Raw genomic sequence first — 19,404 nt, 5'->3', positions numbered from 1 at the left:
ATCCTTTACTGCTAGAAGATACTCACTTGCTCTGTATATTCATTGAAACACAGTGTTTTAGAGAATTGCATCTCAATTTTGTTTGAGACTACCATAGCAAAACATGGTTTCATCTCTAGACTGCTACTCAGCCTAATTTTTACCACAGGACAAGAAGGAAGGATGCATTTTGCAAGTGGATAAGGAAATGTTCTTGTGTTTGTTTCTCATGCAACTTCATGATGGGATGGCAGTACTCTTAATTTATTAAGTTTTTAATAGCATGCAAACAATTTCCTGGATAAGCAGCACTTGGTGTAAGAAAACAGATTAGTGAAATCTTAAGACCTTTCTACACATAGATTCTAAACACAGAAAGAAAATCTCTTCTAAAGAAGCATTCTGATGTCACTACTATAGTAAAGAGCATATGTTACCCTATTTTTTTTCATCTTTTGAAAGACCCAGAGCACAGGCACAGTTGATGAAGCATGTATTTTCATCTGAAATAGGAGGATATCCTGTCAACTTTTCAAATTATTATTGTACTGGTCTAAATATTTGCTTTGTATAAAGCGAAGTATTAACAAAGTAGAAACAACTTTAACGAAACCAACAGCAAAATTTTATTATTTCAAACATTACAAAAATCAGGGAGCAGTTAAAAAGAGTGAAAATACTCACATTTAACAAGTTTCCCTGCAACTGTATGCACACAACTACTTGACATTGATCTGAGAGAAAACAAATGCTAATGATTCTGAAGAATAAAAAAAAAAATTGATGTTTCCACCAGCAACCTTGGAAAGAAACTTCTCAGTCTCTTTGGTCTAGAATATGAGGTAGCATAAAGAAACTAACACAGATCTCTCAAGTAAAAGGTGTTTTCTCTTGTTTATACGCCATCATCTTCTAAAAAACAGAACCTGAGCATGTAAACTTCTTAGTCAGCAAGCTGCATGTCTGGCTTTGTTTCCTGGGAAATTTTTGTTTCGAAGACTACAGATCAAATAAACTGAAAACAAGAGTTCTACTATGAAGCATTTCACTTCAGATTGATCTGCTGAACACATTAGTTAATAATAGGGAATTAAGTGAATTAGCAACACATCTCTCCCTGATGTATGCAAAATCAAGAGATTAGAAATGTCATCAAGAGATCCTCACATGAGAGATTAATTACATTATGGATACAAATATAAAAGACTTCAGCATTTTTAAAAGCAGGAGAAGACTTCAAAGGACAATGTGAGCCTTTGAAGAAGTGGAAGAAGTTTTTCCTATTTTTTCCCAAGCAGCACAACACAGCACCTTAATTAGGAATTCTAACAAATGAAATTATTGTATGTAAACTGCATTTTCAAGTTTTTAAAACCAAACTGAGCCCAGAAAACTGTGACTCAATACAGCATTGGTTCACACTCCCTTTCTCTTCAAGTGTTTCCCCACTCACTTCTGCAGGTAACTGTTCATCAAGGTAAAAGAGAATATAACAATATCCAGTAGTGCAAGGAACAGAGTGTTTCATACTTCTGGTTTGTCACAAGTAAGATGGCTGCCTTAGTACTGCAACCTCAGCTTTTCCAAGAAATGCCTGTTATTCTCATGAAAGGAAACTTCCAAATAATCGAATGTTTCCTGTTTTGGCTGCCTCCAGACCACACAGTACACATCAGCACTGACACCCCAATTACCAGTTATTTAGATTAAACAACAGCAGAAGAAAAGACACAAAAGCCTGTAAAACTTTCCATCTTCACACTCACAGGATGCTACACTTGTGGATACTTTCATGAGCCCCGACTGGAAGATTCAAGATGTAGCAAGTTAAGGAAGCATTTTGACAACATTTTGCTTTCACAAAACCTGTTTGAATATGCATTCAAAGAAAGAAAAAATCATCTGCAAGTGACACTATTTTCCCCTCCACCAAGATTATTCATGAAGCAGATGTGGAAGAAAGCAATCACACTGATGTTAAGATGCCAAGAAACTAGAAATGATCACAGGAGAAAATGCAAAAGCTTAAAAATTAAAAATTCAGGCCTTGAAATCAACAAATTATGTCAAAGTTGACTTGCAAGTCAGCACTGATTTTTTTCTACTTTTCAAGACAGAGAAGGTTCTAAACCCATCTTCTGGCTTGATCTCAAGTACACTTCTGGTAAATTTCATCAGCACATTTTGTGTTGTGTTGCACAAAATCACTATTAAAAGTATAACCTAAATAATCCAAGATCTTCCCATCCTTACGTCAAATCTCAGCAAGTCAATCTTACCTCTCCCCTTTCCCAAACTAGAGTGCAGAAAAAGGATATCATTGCCTGGGACTGCAAATGACAGAGGAGCTTCTCCAAGGGAGGATAGCAGCACAGGGAGGGAACACAGCCCACCATGACCAGCTTGTGCTTGGCTCTTGTGATAGCAACATTCAGGCGGCGCCAGTCCTTCAGCAGGGTGCCAAGCTGGTAAATAAATGCCACTTGCTTTTATTTTTCCTACTTCATGGACACAAACTCGTTTTCAAAGTGCATCTAAACTACTAAAATTGACTGGAACAAAGTCAACATGACCAACTTACATTTTCATCCATACTGTTCCTAACAAAAGACACAATTATGATGCTTTTGTCTCTTCCTTGGTATTTGTCAACCGTGTTAACTTCCACTCTGTTCTCCTTCCATTTTGCCATCAAATCAGTGATTGTTTTTAACTGATGTCTGTAGGGTGATATAATGCCAATGTCTGAGGGCTTACAGCCAGCCTGAATGAAGAACAAACAGGAGAAAAAAATTGTCACTGCAGTTGGCTTGGGAAACTCAATATGGTAAGAAAGATGCTTCTAATTAATTTTTTTTTAAAAAAAACAGTGCTTCAAGATATTATATCTACACTAATGGAACTGCAGGGGTAACTAGTATTAACTGAAGAAAATAGAAAACATCAGTAGCAGGGAGCTCCCAAGCTTTCTCTTAACTTAGCACCAAGACAGATATCCTGGAAATCCTCATTTTTCTTTCTCTAAACTGCAAGGTGAACGCTCAGCGCTCCTGGTCTGCACTAGTCCTGAAGCTGACTGGATGAAATAAGGAACAAAGGCAAATCCTCTCCCCTCCCTCCCAAGAAAGCCCTGATCTCTTAAAAGCATTTGGCATCCAGCTTTTGATCTTTGCACCTCAGATCCAAGCAGGCAAGGGACAGGGAAGGGAATGCAGACCTCAGGCTCCCAGTACACTGACATGAAACCAATCTCCAATTTATATCCTTTAGATTATCCCCAAAACATGCAGTCACTGCTACCAAAGAAATGTAAAAATATTAGTTATAAAGCTCTCCCTCCAAACCATGTAATAAAGTAAAAGATACCTTAATAAATAAGGATGTGAGGAAAAGCACTATTTTAGCTTCTGTCACATTGCTTATGCCACCTTTTTCTGCATGCTCTGGTGCTGGGACCTTTAAAAATACAAATAGAAAATAATTACTTTTGCTGTCTGCAACATTCTATTACAGTCCTAACTCACTGAATCGTATGTGGATTGATACTGATGGTATTAATTAAAGAAACAAAGTTAAATGCTAAATCTTACTAAACAGAAGAGCCTGTATTGTGACTGCAGAATACTGCATTTGCAAAACAAATTAGAACAAACCCCAAAATGAGTTTCTAGCACTAGGTTTGTCACCTTAAGAAACTGCCAAAGCTTAATCCTCTGACTTTTACAGTTCAGCATTATACATCATGAATCAAAAAACCCAAAAATGGATATTTTCCTGCTGATAAGAGGGCAAATTATACTTTTTACATAAAATATAATTTTACTTCTGCTTTAGTGCTTTCCACACAACATTATTTACAGTGAATTTTTTCATTCCATGGCATAAAGGATAACTTTTTAAATGCCTGAAAGCCTACATTTAAAGCTAAAGCAAGAACTATCCAAAATGGCAGTATTAAATTGAACTCCCAACGTTTAAATAAAGCATTCTCTGAATTTACCATTTCTTAACTATTACCTCCCATTCTTCACATCATGTATGAATGAGGCCAATAAGCTCAGGATGTAAACTCACACTTTTGTAATTTTTTTTCCTCTGCTTGACTCTTGCCTTCTCTAAAGTTGAAGCAGCACCAATAGCAATGAATGTGTGTTTGGAAGCCTCCAAACTCCATGTGTTCAAGTTCTCTTCAAGTAGAAGAGCACAGTTTTATTGCACAGTTAATTTGTGACCACAATGGCATTAGTGTAGCTAAAAACTATACAAAAAATCATTTTAGGACAGAAGTTCTAAAAGCTGTGTCATGCTTAGGGTAACACACACATTTATATTTCTCCTGTTCCCATGGAACACCAGTAGAACCACCAAAAACAACTTGGGCCTAGAAATTCTCAGGAGACTTGCCCTAAATCAAAGATGTCATTTTTCAAACAGCCAGCCCCAAGCTGTCAGAGAAGTGCAGACTGACACAGGAGTTGGCAGAAAAGAAACAAAGAGATTCCAATTGCTGTCACAAACATCTTGCATTGTTAAGCAGGAAACAATAGAAGCCTTTTTTTTTTTTTTTTAAAGCCAACATAATAAATGTAAGCTTCCTGGTGGTGTCACGGTGTTTTTTCCTCTTCCTTCTCTCTTTGTATCCTTCTCCCCTCAAGTCTACTTCTTCATAAGCATTTCTTGGTTACACTATAAACAATACAGAGGGGGGAAAACCTACTATGAAGTCAAAAGAAATAAGTGGTTTTGTTTGTTGTCATGTTCAGTGGTTTTTTCCCATTTCCCCCTCCATGACCACCACAATACATGGAGTTCTGACATGAAGTCCAAAAGGAGAAACTACATTACAGCCTCATGTCTCAACAAATCTAGAATATTTTGGAAATAAAAATTTTCCTCCTGGCTCTATCAAGAGGACAGCTGTCTTACACTTGAGATGGGCTTTTTAGGGAAAAAAAAATAAAATAGAACAGAAACTCTACTTTTGTCATTAGCAATTTTGCTATGATTACTAGATAAACAGTGTTCCAGCCAGATTCCTATTAACAGGCCTCTTCCCTGGGACCAACTGTCTGCTTTCCTGGGAAAGGGACTGTAGCTGTCCAGGCATTCCTGGAAAATGTCTCTCTTTAGTTTAGACATTTTTAGAAATTTCTCTAAGTCATCAAAGTAAACAGTGCTTCTTTTTAGGCCATTGAAGAGATTTTATCAGAACTGTTTTTAAAAAAATATTAATCCCGTACAATGTCATAGAGAGCACAGAAACACTGGTGACTTCTAACCAGGGTCAGCATAAAAGATCAACAGTTGATATAATTATTGACAAAACACAGTGTTAATAGGAATCAACACAAAGCCTGTTAAGGAGGAAGAAAAACCATAATCCAATCACAGTGACAAGTACTAGAGACCACAAACAGGTACTAATTCATGAGTCTTTTTCCTCATGTATTTAAACTCTTCTTCATTGTTTCTGCAAGTCAGTTTCTTTTAGAATTTTTACTCACACTAGAATTTTACTTCCCCAGCAAAATTTTGAGTCTTCATGAGAGGACACACCTAAACCAATTTTTTCACCCCTTACACTTCAATGTATAGAATGCCTGCAGAATTCCATGGAGAACTGCAGTTATTGCTGCCACTGGCACACAGCTTTGACACCAGTGACCCTCAGCCAATGCAAATCAGGCCATTCCATTCCCTGGTTATAAGGACATCCAGTACATCCACACATTTTGAGCTACACTTTACAGGAAACACAAAGTTTATTTCTGAAATAGTATCTAAATTCAAGTTTTCAGCTGTTCTCAGATGCAATGTTTCCAGTAGCAGTTGTTCCATCCCAATAATACCAACAAGGTGTTTGTGTGCTGCACACTTCACATGATCCTAGAAAAACACTTCCAGAAGTTCCCTGTTTTACCCTACCAAGCTGAATGAAGTTTTATATGTAGGCTGTATTGAGAATTTGCCTCAAAATACAATGTTTGAAAAGAGCATAATGAACTTTACCTTCTCTGTGTTCAGAAAACACACAGGTGTGTCTGGATCAAGGACTTCTTTCAGCCATGTCTTTGAGGGATCCCCAAGGTCCAGTTTCAATTTCTTTAGGTTGGGCAAGTTAACAGTGGCATTTGACACCTTCTCTGAGCCACATTCCAGTTTGCCTTCATATACCAGCATGTTACTCAATGACATAATCTTACTAAAGATTTAAAAGACAAGAAAAGGCATAAAAATCTCACAATTTTAACCCAACATTAAGAACACGATAAATAAACATTGAAAGTACCTATTCATTCTGTATTGCACAGTTAGTTGGACAACAGCATTTTGGTTCTGTTCCAGCCTTTTAAATAAGCTTTCACTCATGCCAAGATCTCTGTTACAACACAAAAAAAACCAAAAATCAAAACGTGTTAATCAGAACACGACAAGAGCCTCCCAGAATTTGTGACTAGTAATTGTCCAGCAGCATTTTATCTTACCTTGCTTCAGCATTCAGCACAAGTGGAGGCAGCTGCTGATGATCCCCCACCAGCACAAATCTTTTGGAGCAGAACAGTGGGCCCAGGCAGATGAGCTGGCTTATTTGGGAAGCTTCATCAACAATACAGAAGTCAAATTGCTTCCGAACAAGGATAGGGTGATTTACTCCCATGCAAGACGTTGCTACCACTGGCTGAAAAGTGAGACACACTTCAAGGATAAGGTACATTTTATATCCTTTAGAACTATGCTCTCCATATTAAAAGAAAAAGTATTTCCCATTAAACTGAGTTAAACTGTAGAATCACAGAAATCAAATTATTAATCCTCAAAATCAGATCAGCATCACTTAAGACAAATACTGGTCTGACATATTCTTGCATCAATTGGAAGTGACAAACAAAACCAGCTTTAGAGTAGACTGTAGCAAACAGCTTGTTCCTGTCATGTGCTCAGAGTAATGGCAGGTTCTATTCACGGACAATTCGTGGAGTGTGCTGAAATTATTACTGTGAAAAATCAGGTGGTTTGGGGTTTTTTTCCAATACTGAGGAGAAGATAAAACAACAGCAGCACAGTTCCTCCCACTGCTGTGCTTCCACTATGCAATCCAAAATGACTAAAATAAGAAATGCTAACTCATTCCCCTTATGACTTCAGTCATCCCCCTGCAATACTTATCAATAAAAAGTAAATGGCAGCTTTTGTGAGGTTGGCATTTACTCCAGCTACCATCAAACTTTATTCTTCCAGTGAAATTAATTTAAAGCTGCCACTGACGCATATGACCCAGTTCCCATTATGGTTTGCATTAACATTCACACAGACAGCACTAATATTTCTGTCAAAAATACGGGTTTGGCCAGATCAGCTCCACAGCATTCCACTTCCTCTTCCCCATCTGCTGATTGTACTTATGTCACAAGGAGCACAAGTGGGAGGGAGAAGGGACAAACAGCAGCAGCATGTAAATAATGCTAAAGGAGGCTGTAGCAGCCCATTCACAAGATCTCAGAAAAAAGCACTGGAGTCTTTGGGGCTTATTACTTACAATGATGTGTTACTTTGTGTGGACATAAACAAAGCTTCTCAGCTTGCAGGCTTAATGTAGGTCATTACTGGCTATAAAGAAATTGAAACAATGCAGAGGTTGAGTATCTCTTTCAGCTCAGATTTCTTACAGCAGTACACACCCTTGGGATGGGTTCCTTCTCTGCAGCATCCAAACAAAATACTAATGTAATTATCTTTAATCATTTGTAGGGTTAGCAAAAAAACCCATTTTTCTCACCTGACTATTATAGAGCTCTTCCAAATCTGTTACAGACTTAATTGATCTGGACCTGCAGATTTCTTCTTCTGTATATTTCTGAATATCTGGATGAACCTTTTGAGCTCGGCCCAAGCGCAAGAAACCAACTTTGAATTTGGCCAGCTTCAGCAGGACATTGTCTACAGCCGTGTGTGTAAAACTGGTCAGGAGGACACTGAAGCCACAAGCAGAAAGAATTCTCACCTAAAGAGTGGCAAAGGGAAAGAAAAGGAGTTAGCTCACCTGCAGGAATCAGCAATGCCAGGTTTGATAAGGTGGAACACACAAGGGGTTCTGGAGGGAGCCAGTAATAAGCATGACTTGGTCTGGATCAGTCTTCTGACCAGACGTTGGCCACTGACAATGTGGGCAATGGTCCTGAGGGTTCCCATGGCCACAAGGCTGCTGCAAACAGCAAGAGCCAAGAGCCTGGACGTGCCCTCACAAGGAACTGCACTCCTAAGGTCCCCACTGTAAGATCAAGCCATGCAGCCCACTCCCACAGCACTGCTCTCTGTGGCAATTTAGCCACTACACATTCAGGGGAATGGGCTGATCTGCAGACAGAAGCAGTTCTCTGTCTCCAGCCTCCTCTTTCTCCACGAGCTGATGACAACTGGAAGCAGGATAATACTGCTCTTCCATGAAAAACACACTCAGCCCACAACCCGAATCCAGCATGGTCCTACAGTCCTTTCCTGGGGAAAGGAGAACCACCAGCTAGAGAAGATGGCAGCAGACTGCACATAGATTCAGCCCCACAGGTTCATTCAATTTACAGTGGACAAGTTACTGGCTTCTCAAGGAGTCCCTCTTTTGAGCTATAACTCAAGATTTAAAGACTTGCTGATATTTGGAGCCAAAGAATTTTAACACTAAAGCAACACAGAAATGATTAAATATCACACTTCAATTTCCTCCCTCCCACATATATTCCTACACAAGCAGTAGACAATCCTGCTCCATAAAATCCAATTTGAGTTCTGCCAAATATAGGTTAAACAAAAAGAAGTGTGGTTTTTTTCCCTTGACATTATACAGATGCTGTTAGATTGTCATAACACTACACAGTTGGTTTAACTCTATAATCTAAATTTCACCCCAAAAATTAAACACCAATGTACATGATCTTACTAGAGCACATATTGTAGTCGTTTTTCCTGTTCCAGGCATACCCACAATAAGTGTGTAGTCTTTTGAAAGTAGCACTTGTTTCATTGCCTGTTTCTGAGGCTTATTTAGACCTTTCAGAAAAAAAAGCAAAATTAAATTACTATACTTCATCATTATAACTGTGATAATTACTAAAGTCAGAGCAAAATTTTAATTTCCTCCTTCTCTAAAGCCCTTAATAGAGACAAGAACTGACCAAAGTCTGTAGTTCCAATGAAGATATGACATTAAACATATTACACAAGATAAGTCATTGAAGACATTTTTATTATTAGACCTTTTGTGGTTTTTTTTCCCTCTAATATCTTAACTGACCACCTCCATATATTGTGTCTGAGCATTTGTGTGTGATCATACCCCTTTCACACAGCTCAGAGCAAGGGGTGATGTTGTTCAGAACACATTACAGCAGAGCTGGTTTGCTCCAGTCTAATGCAAACAAGCAGCACGTTTCAGCTATCTAAGCAAAGCTCAAGCAAAATTAGACTTCAAGCTCAGTTTTTATATAAAATTCAATTTGCTCTATGACAACTCAGTTAAATTTACGTTTTCATAGGCAGCTCTGTCAGAGAACAAGGAAATATTTCCACCAAACACAAGATGCTGCCTCATACCTAAACAAGTTTTGTTTTTAAATAGATGCCACAAAGCATGACACCACAGAGCTGCCAACAAGTCAGCAAGAGTGAGTATACAAATGAATGTTTCTACCAAAGCCCACCTCCCTCTTCTCCTTCAAGGTCAGTTCCCTCCATCCCAAGAGCTGTCTCAGTTCATTCCTTCTGTAGAGATTACAGAGGTAAGGCACTCTGCTTGCAACTGCAGGCTGCAGCTGCTAGGAGAAGTAAAATAAAGTTATGAACAAGTATCTAATCAGATCTTCCTGTGATTAAACAAGGCTTCAGCTAGCTGGAAAACATGCAAGGCAAGAACTTGGTTTTAATTTTTAAGTTGAAAACTATCACTAGACCCTGAAGTAGGAAAATCTCCTTATATTTAGCCTAATAAATACTTTGGCTACAGAGGAGTACTACTACGCAGAGTATTTGGGGAAGTCACTCTGTACCCTTTAAAATATTTGCAACAGTTTCCTTTGCTTGAGGAGGAAGGACAGTGCTCAAGTGCTGGATAAAATGTGGTTTCTGGAAGTCAATGATCAAGTTGCGGAGCCTTTCACTGTGGATAAAAATGAGAAAAAACTGAGTTACAATAAGAGTTACCAATTGAGAAGCTTCATCTGAAAATACTGAAAGCATGAAATGAATTTGATTTTTCATACCTGACTGGGGAATCTCTCATCAATTTAGAAAGATTTTCAAAAGGGACTCCTGTACCCACATCTCCTTCATCATGATCCAACCTAAATACAGTGTTCTCAGGGAGGTGTGACAAATTCCTGAAGGATGACAACAACATGGATAAAATATTTTTGTTTACCAGCTGTATGTAGATTAAAGACTAATTACTACATGTTAAATGATATCTTCCAGAGATCCCAGACTGAAGCAATAGCTAAGTGAAACACATTATTAACTGATCTAAAGAAAGCATGATCCCAATGAGGGATAATAAAATGTAAGCCAAATTTAAAGACCATATAGACCGAACAATGAAAGTTACTATTAACACAGTAATCACCATACCCATATATATCCATATATTTCCATACAGATTCATGCTAGAGATGTAAGCAGAGTTTAAATGTGCTTTTATTCAAACAACCTGGTTAAATTGATAGACATATATACTGACCAAGTACTGACAGTTTCAACCAAGACAAGAGAATTTCTGAAATTCTGATCATTTTGAATTTGAATACTCCAAAGCCAGAAGGAAGTCAGGACATGTCACAGCTTTTTGAACATCTAGCAGCACCCTTCCTCAAGCCAGTGCCAGAGTGTTTGCAAACAGATATTTTTCATCCTATTACCTGCCCAACAAACAGGAGACTTTCGTTGCACTGACTTCTCTGACATAGCCAGTGGCCAAACCAAGTAAACCCTTTTCCTCTCCACTCACAACCACTCGATCACCAACCAACAGGTTTGTTCCAGGTACGGCACCATTTCTACGCTGGAAAAAATGTAGATACTGTCCCTCAGAAATTTCATCGACTTCATCAACTCTGATCATGTTTCCAACACAATCTCCAGCCTTCTCTCTGAAGACATTAAAAAAAGAAATATTTCAATATTATTATTCTCTCTGTAAGAGAACTATTTTAAACCCCCCCCCCCAAGTTAAAAAGCCATATCACCCACAATAAACCATCAAAACTAAAATATAAAACAAACAAAAGGAATTAAGGAAGCATCATTGGCATGAGTTTAGAAATGATACCTTACCTTTCCAAAGAAGGTATCATCCATATGTTTTTATATCCCTTTTTATGCTCCCCACTTTGCAGCTCCAAGGTTAACATCAGATACCAGAGGCTGAAATACTCTAAGTGGGAGGGTTTCAGGTGCTGGGTCTCTCTGTCAATGACAGGCACCATAGCAGGAGGAAAGGCCACACTGGCCATGTTCTGTTCCACAGCTCTGGGAATGGAACCAACCACAGGAAAGGTTCAGCCTGGACTCTTTTTCACCTGCAAGTCCATATCTACATAACAATAATCCAAATATCAATGTATATTAATTTATAGATTAATTTAACATTGCTTGAATAAAGTTGAATCTGTATCCTTTGTTCAGATGCATAATCATGAGTAACTTCACATCATCTCCATGATTTTGAATAAGTTCAAAGACCAAAAAAAGACATTTCAAATTTATGCATACATTTTACAGAGAGAATCTTTTAGCCCTTTTATTGTAACATACAAATTTTGATATTTAGCTAAGCAATGGGGATTAGTAATTAATACACAAACTTCAAAACAAATTTCAATAGACATTATACCAAATCATGTATACAAAACAAAACCAGAGAGAGAAAAGCTTATTCAGAAGTAGATAGCTACCCAGCTATAATCCTGCTGCTGCAACAACTGAGTATTAGAAGTAGGATTTCACAAAAACTTACCATGTATCCCCACAAAGCTCCCTGAACATACACTTTTACCCCTAGAATTCTAAAAATAATCAGGCATTCTATTTCCACAAGACCACCCCAAAGGCTCTCCTGTTCTAACACACCTCATTTGATCCCTTCCATATACATTTTTGGTTGGGTTTCGTGCAGCATAGTGACTAAAACTTGTAACAGTTGTTAAAACAATTCCACAACTTTGTGTGACATTTTATCAGATGTTGTCTTGAAGAGAAGATGTAATAACACTTCAGCGAGTAGTATCAATGTATAATTTCTGTCATACCCTACATGGAAACAACCTTCTAAAGGGTGAACCATAAAAAGTGGATCTCCAGCCAGAACTCAGGCCCAAAGATTGCCTCTTTCAGAGAGCTACAAGAATATAGCTTTTTAAACACATCTGTTATAGTCAGCAAGTGCTTTGTTGCGCCTTAGCTCAGATTTTGTCTTGCAGAAAGTGTAACTGAGCAAGTATATTAAGCTTCTGAGATAAGGGGCTGAATTACAATAGTTGTAGAGAAATCTGTGGAATATTCTTTTGGGGTGGAAAAGCCCTCAATATATCCAAAACTGTCAACCACAAAAATGAAATTATTATCTCAAAAGATACAATTATTCAATCTTATTTGAAAACATTAGTCAGACTTTTTCTTTTTTACCTGCTATATAGAAAGCAGTTGTTCATTTGGGAGCAATATTTACATGCTTGGCTGTCATCAATCACAGGCGGCAAAGCAGAAAGTTGTGAATTCTGCTTTCCCACATCAGATTTACAGGTACTGTGTGTAAGGTAGAAGGCCAAGTGATTCCTTAACTTCATTAATTCTGTCAAGAAAAGAATAAACCAAGCTGATGTTTTTGTTTGTTAACAATTTCTACCTCAAAAGTAATTAGTTACCAACTTTTTAGTCAGCTAAGAACTGATTATTCTCAAATAATAATATTAATAAAAATAATAATCCGTTACAAATAATCAGAATAACCAAGTCCTTGCACTGTATTACTACAACAACTGAATTTTTAACATAAGCTTAGTAACTTTATAACAAGTGAAGCAGCCCCAAGTACAGTTATTTTCAAAAGAGTAAACTTCACAGCAATAAAGAAAGATTTTAGTAATATTTAAGAGAATGATGGTTTCCAGAGAAGGGGAACAACTTTACCTCTGCGGTCCATGCGAGCTCCAGAAACAGGGTACATTGTACCAGTTTTTAGGTAAAGAAGAAATCCAGCCTCAGGATCTACTCTGCGCTCTAAATTCAACAGTGTGTACAGAATAACCTGCAAACATCAGACATAAACTGAGAGTTGTCAAGGTTTAACCCCAAGCAGCGACAAGTACCACACTGCTGCTCACTCACTTCCCCACCCTCGTAGAGGGCTGAGATAAAGACAGTTGAAGAGGGAAAAGAAAAGCCACACATGCAAGCAAAGCAAAACAAGGAATTAATTGATGGCTGCCCATGGTTGGGCAGGTGTTCAACCACTCCCAGGACAGCACAGCCCCATCATGTGGAATGGTGCCTTGGGAAGGCAAAACTCCATCACTCCAGACCCTGGAGTGCCCCCCACCCTTCTTCCTTCTTTCCCCACCTTAGATACGGGGTATGATGATCAGCTACATGGTCTGGAATATTCCTCTGATCCCCTGTCCTGGCTGTGTCCCCTCACTTCCCACCACCCCCAATCTCCTCCTCTGCAGGGAGCAGGAAAGGCCCGGGCTCTGTGTGATCCCTGCTCAGCAATAACAACAACATCTCTGTGTTATCAACCTGTGCTCAGCACAATTCCAAAACCCAGCCCACACTTATCTCCCAGTCAGTACCAGCACAGTATTAAAACCAAAATACATTCTAAACTGCATTTAGTTATTCCACAATTTATACGGTTCAACAGCCATTATTAACACAAGTCTTCCAGAAGCTGTAAGCAGTAAGAACTTGACCAAGGATTTAAATTAAAAGGCATTTTTAAACGCTTATAACAAGGCTACTACCTCTCCAAAACAGTCCAGCTATAAGGAAATATGTATAACACTAGTCACTGAAACAGTTTGCTTCAACCTAATATTTGAATATAGTAAGAAGACACTAAAGAACAGATATTTCAGGACAAAACCCAGAAGTGTGCTTTAAAGTGGTAAATGTATATATACTTCTTGCTACTCCGTTCACTTTCATCTTATACCAGCAGCTTTGGACACACCAGGATGAGCCATCCATGAATTTAGATTATACCACATACGAAGTGTTTCTCATTCATAAGACAAAATAGGTCTCCTAACAGAAAAGTATACAGAGCCATTGACAGTGAAATGAGACATTTGGTGTTTGTACCTGACTTCTGTGCTCTATGGAGTTTGATTCCTTGCCAGACTTGAGCTCCAAAGGCATTATCCGAGACTGCACTCCAGACTGGCAATGGATTTTCACCCTGGCTGTGACATCAATCTTTCCCTTCAACCCAAACCTGGGAGACCAGATATTCTCTTCAATGTCCAAGATGTCTACAATCTCTATATTGGAGGATACATCTTCTGTTTTTCCACCATTTGACCTAGGAAGAAAATAAAGCCAGAAGTTAACAATTTCCCTTAATTATCAATAATAAAAATTAAAATGTGTTGCAACTAAGTATATAATATTTCTGCATTAAAAGTGCACTAACTTTAGGCACTAACCTTAGAAATAAAATGCATTGAGTCTCACTCAAACTAATCCCATTAACAGAGGAAGCAACATACCAGAAACTAACTTCAGTTAGTTTTGCTTTTCACCTAAATTTCAAGGTTAAGATGAGACTTTAAACTGTTTTAACAGTTTTTGGTCTTTCCTCAATAATCACACTCTATCGTACACTTGACAGTAGCATAGAGGTTTTTCTCAGACCCGCCATTTCACTGAAACTTTAACACCCTATGGTTATTACAAGTAACAGCAAGAAGTCACAGACAAGAAGAGCAGCAGTTGAGGAAAATCACCATTTCACCAAAAATTTTTTTATTAGTCAAAAATTCCATTTGATAAATAGTTTCACACTCTGATTTGCAGTCTTGCTCATAACTACAGTAACTCCTAGTTTAGTCAGCAGCTCTTCTACTCACTAAAAGCTCTGGCTGCTTACAAGGATTTTAAGATTTGTGAGTCAGCTCACCCTCAGGCTTCATGTCTTGCCCAGAACTCACAAGGGCAGCTAAACATGCAGCGCAGGCTCAGCTCTGTGGTCAGTGAGGCCATGAATTAGCTCCAAATCACCCAACAGATGTGCACAAAAAGTTCTAAAAATTTCAGGTGAACTAAACAAGCCATACATAGAATAGTTTAAACTTTTAATTTTGGCTTCTTACAGTTTTAGTTGCATTTTGTTTTGGTTTGCTGGATTGTGCATGAAGTCTTCTGCCCACTTAAAAAATGATGGCAAATATTCCTCTACTTCTTGCATTATCTGTGCTTGTTTCAGATTTAATTGGTACCTAAAGAAAGACATGTGCATTAAGGAAACAAAGTATTAAATCTGCTGCTGGCAGTAAAAAGGAATTGCAAATTAACAGTTTCATGGAGGCCCAGAGGGACATAAAGGTCTCTAGGTAATCTTAGCAGCCACAATTCAAAATATTATCTTCATAACAGAAACTAAGAGTAATAAATCTTGCTACTACAACTTTAGCTTCTGACTCACCTGGGACTAATAGATACAGATACTGCCCAACATACAATTTAAAACAGTCCAGATATAATGATTTCAATGATTTTTAATTTACAAGAGTAGAATTGTATTTTAATCAAGTCTGCAGTAAAAAGTTAAAATTGACAGCCATTCATCTTCCCGTTTTCTGATGAACATATTAAGACTATTTTTCTTTGGCTAGCATTTCTATCAGTTTTGCTGAGAAAATAAGTTGAAGGTTTTCTAACAACTGAGCCTTTAAGTAACCTGATGAAGATATGAAATTATCAGACATTCAGTTCTTGGTCAGTCACAAGGTTCTAGGTTCATTGCTGAGGATCATAATTAACCATTTGTCCCATTCAAATCAGCTTTGGGAGATGCCCGGAAATCTAATGTTACAGATACAAACACTGCAGCCTGAAAATAAAAAAAAACCCTGACACATACAGTTACTCCAAAAGACTGCTTCAGCTCTAGAGAAGTAGCTCAGCAGGGAAGGCAAATAAAATAAAGTTCCCAAATGGGGAATTATCTTACTAAAAGATCCCCAATTTCCATTAAGCCAAAGCCATTTGGCAGAATGATAATCTCTCCTGATACCAGTGCCACATTTTTTAAAGTATAACTTCATCTGCTAGTTCAAAGTGCTCCTGCCCTGTCTTCCAAACATAAAAGGCAGCTGTAATGCTACTTACATTTCTTTGAGATACTTTTGTCCATACACAATTTTGTTTGCTAGCTCTTGTACCTTTTCTTGAGTCAAGATATTGGTCACAGATTGCTGGAAAATGTCATGAAGAATTGTACCGACGAGCATTTGGCGCGAACCCGACTCGGAGCCCTGCAACAGAAGGTATCGTTTATGAAGATTGATGCCCATTTCATGCCAACTTTCCTGTAAAGTTTCTGGATTTTATTTGCTGCACATCACAGCTTGCACTAACTGAAGTACAAGATCATGACAGCTTTCACCTCACTAATGTTTATCTAGTCAAACCTGCCTGTGAAAGCACCTGGATTGAAATGGGTCTCTCCTACTGCTTTATCTCTCACGTTTATCCCAGCCATGACAATGTTAGGATATACAGGGATCTATGTGATTGGCAGGTGAGAAACAAAGGCACAGATAAAAATGAATTTTTAGAAAGTTTTGCCTGTGGGCATTTCCTAATGCAAATAAATACCTTTATAGTCAATGTTTACCACTCCATTGAAATCTCCTTATTCATTTGGATTTATACTTCTATCATGCCTGGAAGTTTTCATCAGCTGAAACTGGCAGCTGTTGCTTCTCTATCAGCATACTTCTTATATATCACCAAAGATACCACCACAAGAAACTTGTCCTCTTTCCAAGATCCAGCAGCTGGATTCAGACTCCAGAGTTAGCCCACACCAATTGTTAACTGAATTTACTAAATTTTTCAGAAGCCCTTAACTTGCCCAAGTGTACCTATGTTTTCGTATGGATGGCAAGAGGCACATCCCTCACAAAGGATTCATACCCAAGAAAAATGTGGCAAGAGATTATCCAAAAAATGATCAGAATTTTAAGTGGAAAGACCAGTTCTTTAGCCCAGTATTTGTATTAAGAGTACTGCATTCTTTCAGGTGCAATTCTCAAAAAAACAAACAAACAAACAAACAAAAAAAGATAAGCTTAACCAGATAGAGTTTCCACCCCAGATTATTCTGTGCTGTGAACATCATTAATTGCTCATAGTGACATTTTGCAATAGAGATTTAATACTGAGCTAAGCCACCAGTCTCAGTGGAACAGTATCTGTCACAGTAACAGGAACAGCCTGGATTCCCACTTACCCTGAAGCGTTCACTCAGCACTGCTCTTCTCATACAGCGAATACTGTTTGAGATCGTAGTGCCCGAGAGCAGCAGGTCTGGGTACAGCACCAGGTATCCACACTGGGCATTTATCACCCAGGTGCCAGAGCTGCACTCCCCTTCCAAATGAACAATGTCCCCTGGAACAACCGGGACAGACTCCCTGCAAGGGAATACACCCACACAGGCATTTGAAAACAACAGACACAATGTATAAGAAATAACACATTAACAGAGCAGATTGCACATTCTTTGAAAAGGTTGGTATGGGTTTTTTTAAGAAGCTGACCTAAAGAAATCCTGACAAATGACAAAGTAAAACTGCAAGGTAGCAATACCCACTCAACACACGTTACCTGACATCATCCTAAGATGATATCCATTATGCTAGCATGCTGATAATATTGCACTAAACAAAGATTATTTCAGGATCCCGTATCACTTTTAAGGCCATAAAACTCAACTCAGAGAGAAAATTGAGTTAATAATCCAGCAGTTCACTCTCTTTTCAAACATCTATGTGTCTGTATGGATTACCAGCCATTCCTGAGAATGCACAGCTCTGTCTCTTCCAGTGAGGGAGATGCTGTAATTGTCAAGTGTTTCTCAGGGTCACTTCCATTTCTCTGTATTACACTGACTTCCAGCACTCGGTATCTGTTGTTCAGCCCATTCCTGAGGATCGTATCAGCCACTTTCTTCTGAAAACTGAAGTCACAGCTAATTACAAAGACAGAATTATTAATTACACTGCTAATTACAAAGACAGAACACTGCACGATTTGAAAACAGGCAACCTACATACAAAAAGAGGGAAAGCTTCAAACATAAACCAAATCTTACACCCTTTTAATTTTTATAAATATTTTGCTTGGGTTTTTTTTTTTAGTTCTGTACAGGTAGAGTGTAGGAAATCTCTATAAATATTAAGCAGTTTGCTATTTATTACAGTTAGCGCTTCATTTTTGCTTCCACATATCCATAAGCACTTTTAAACCAATTACAACTGTGCTTGTGATGAAGTTTGTATCTCCCGGCACACATGAACTCCCACAGCCACACAACACCTCCAACACGGAGCACGGAATTTTTACCCATTGCCTGAAGCTGATTAGAGAACAGACACTCAAGGTTCACTTCCCTATAGCCAAAACATGAGATTAGAGCGGCCAGCGCTGCCTGCTCTCCCGTCACCGAGCGCTGCCCGGGGGAGCTGCAGGGCGGGCGGGGCAGGGCCCACACCGGGGCCCCTCAGGCTGTCTGCGGAGCGGCCCTCGGCAGCGACGGTTCCCCTCACCGCTGACCCCCGGCAGTGTCTCGCCCATGCCCGAGGCAGGTCGGTGCCGCCGGGTCAGCCCTCGGAACCGCATCGCGCCTTCCCGCGCCCACAGCGGTGTAGAAATTCAAATCTCCCGCCCCGCGCTCCCGGCCGTCTCCGCACAGCTGCGGTTCCCCGCGCTCGGCCCCGCTACCTCTCGGCCATGGGCAGGCCCCGTGCGGCGCTCGGCTGGGCTGGGCTCGGCTCGGCTCAGCTAGACTAGGCTGGACCCAGCCCGCCTCAGCGCCTCACCGAGCCCCGCGCCCCACGCGCCGCCGCGCGCGCCCCGCCAGCCCCGCGCAGTGCACCCAATGGGAGGCGGCGGGAGGGGCGGGGCGGGGCGGGGCGGGGCGGCTCCCGCGCGCGCGAGATGAAGGCGCGAAGCGGCGCGCGGCTGCTCGCGCCGCCGGCTCGGTGAGGGGCGGGGCCTGAGCCGTGAGGGGCCGTGAGGGGGCGGGGCCTGTGCCGTGAGGGGCCGCGAGGGGCCGTGAAGCGAAACCCCCTCGCTGTCAGCCGTGCCCGCTGCTAATTTCCACTTTATCAAGCGCTGTCTCACCCCCGACCTCACTTAGGCTAGTGACGCGGTGGT

At 39.7% G+C, this 19,404-nt stretch overlaps 1 protein-coding gene across 1 annotated transcript; it reads right to left on the bottom strand.

Moving 5' to 3' along the window:
- Window positions 1-581: 581 nt before the first annotated feature.
- Window positions 582-19,045, bottom strand: DNA2 (DNA replication helicase/nuclease 2). Its single transcript, XM_033065481.1, has 21 exons — window positions 18,970-19,045; window positions 18,035-18,205; window positions 17,477-17,660; window positions 16,351-16,496; window positions 15,333-15,458; window positions 14,323-14,542; window positions 13,150-13,267; window positions 12,646-12,811; window positions 11,296-11,490; window positions 10,881-11,111; window positions 10,230-10,346; window positions 10,017-10,126; window positions 8,912-9,021; window positions 7,757-7,981; window positions 6,465-6,658; window positions 6,269-6,358; window positions 5,989-6,181; window positions 3,346-3,435; window positions 2,561-2,743; window positions 2,298-2,444; window positions 582-1,798 (listed from the first exon to the last, which is right to left on the bottom strand). Exons 1-21 carry the CDS (start codon window positions 18,978-18,980, stop codon window positions 1,742-1,744), a joined length of 3,084 nt encoding a protein of 1,027 aa, XP_032921372.1. The 5' UTR covers window positions 18,981-19,045; the 3' UTR covers window positions 582-1,741.
- Window positions 19,046-19,404: the final 359 nt, after the last annotated feature.

This window comes from Catharus ustulatus, chromosome 8 (genome assembly GCF_009819885.2).
Source record: "Catharus ustulatus isolate bCatUst1 chromosome 8, bCatUst1.pri.v2, whole genome shotgun sequence".
In the NCBI taxonomy this organism is placed as follows: Eukaryota; Metazoa; Chordata; class Aves; order Passeriformes; family Turdidae; genus Catharus; species Catharus ustulatus.
This window is presented reverse-complemented; position numbering and strand designations above follow the sequence as displayed.

Excerpts from the sequence above, each read along its gene's own strand:
- DNA2 (XM_033065481.1), bottom strand. Across the intron at positions 14,543-15,332 it reads AACAAAATGCAACTAAAACT|GTCAAATGGTGGAAAAACAG; the intron begins GTAAGAAGCCAA and ends TTTTCTTCCTAG. Across the intron at positions 9,022-10,016 it reads TGTTGCAAATATTTTAAAGG|GTCTAAATAAGCCTCAGAAA; the intron begins GTACAGAGTGAC and ends TTTTTCTGAAAG.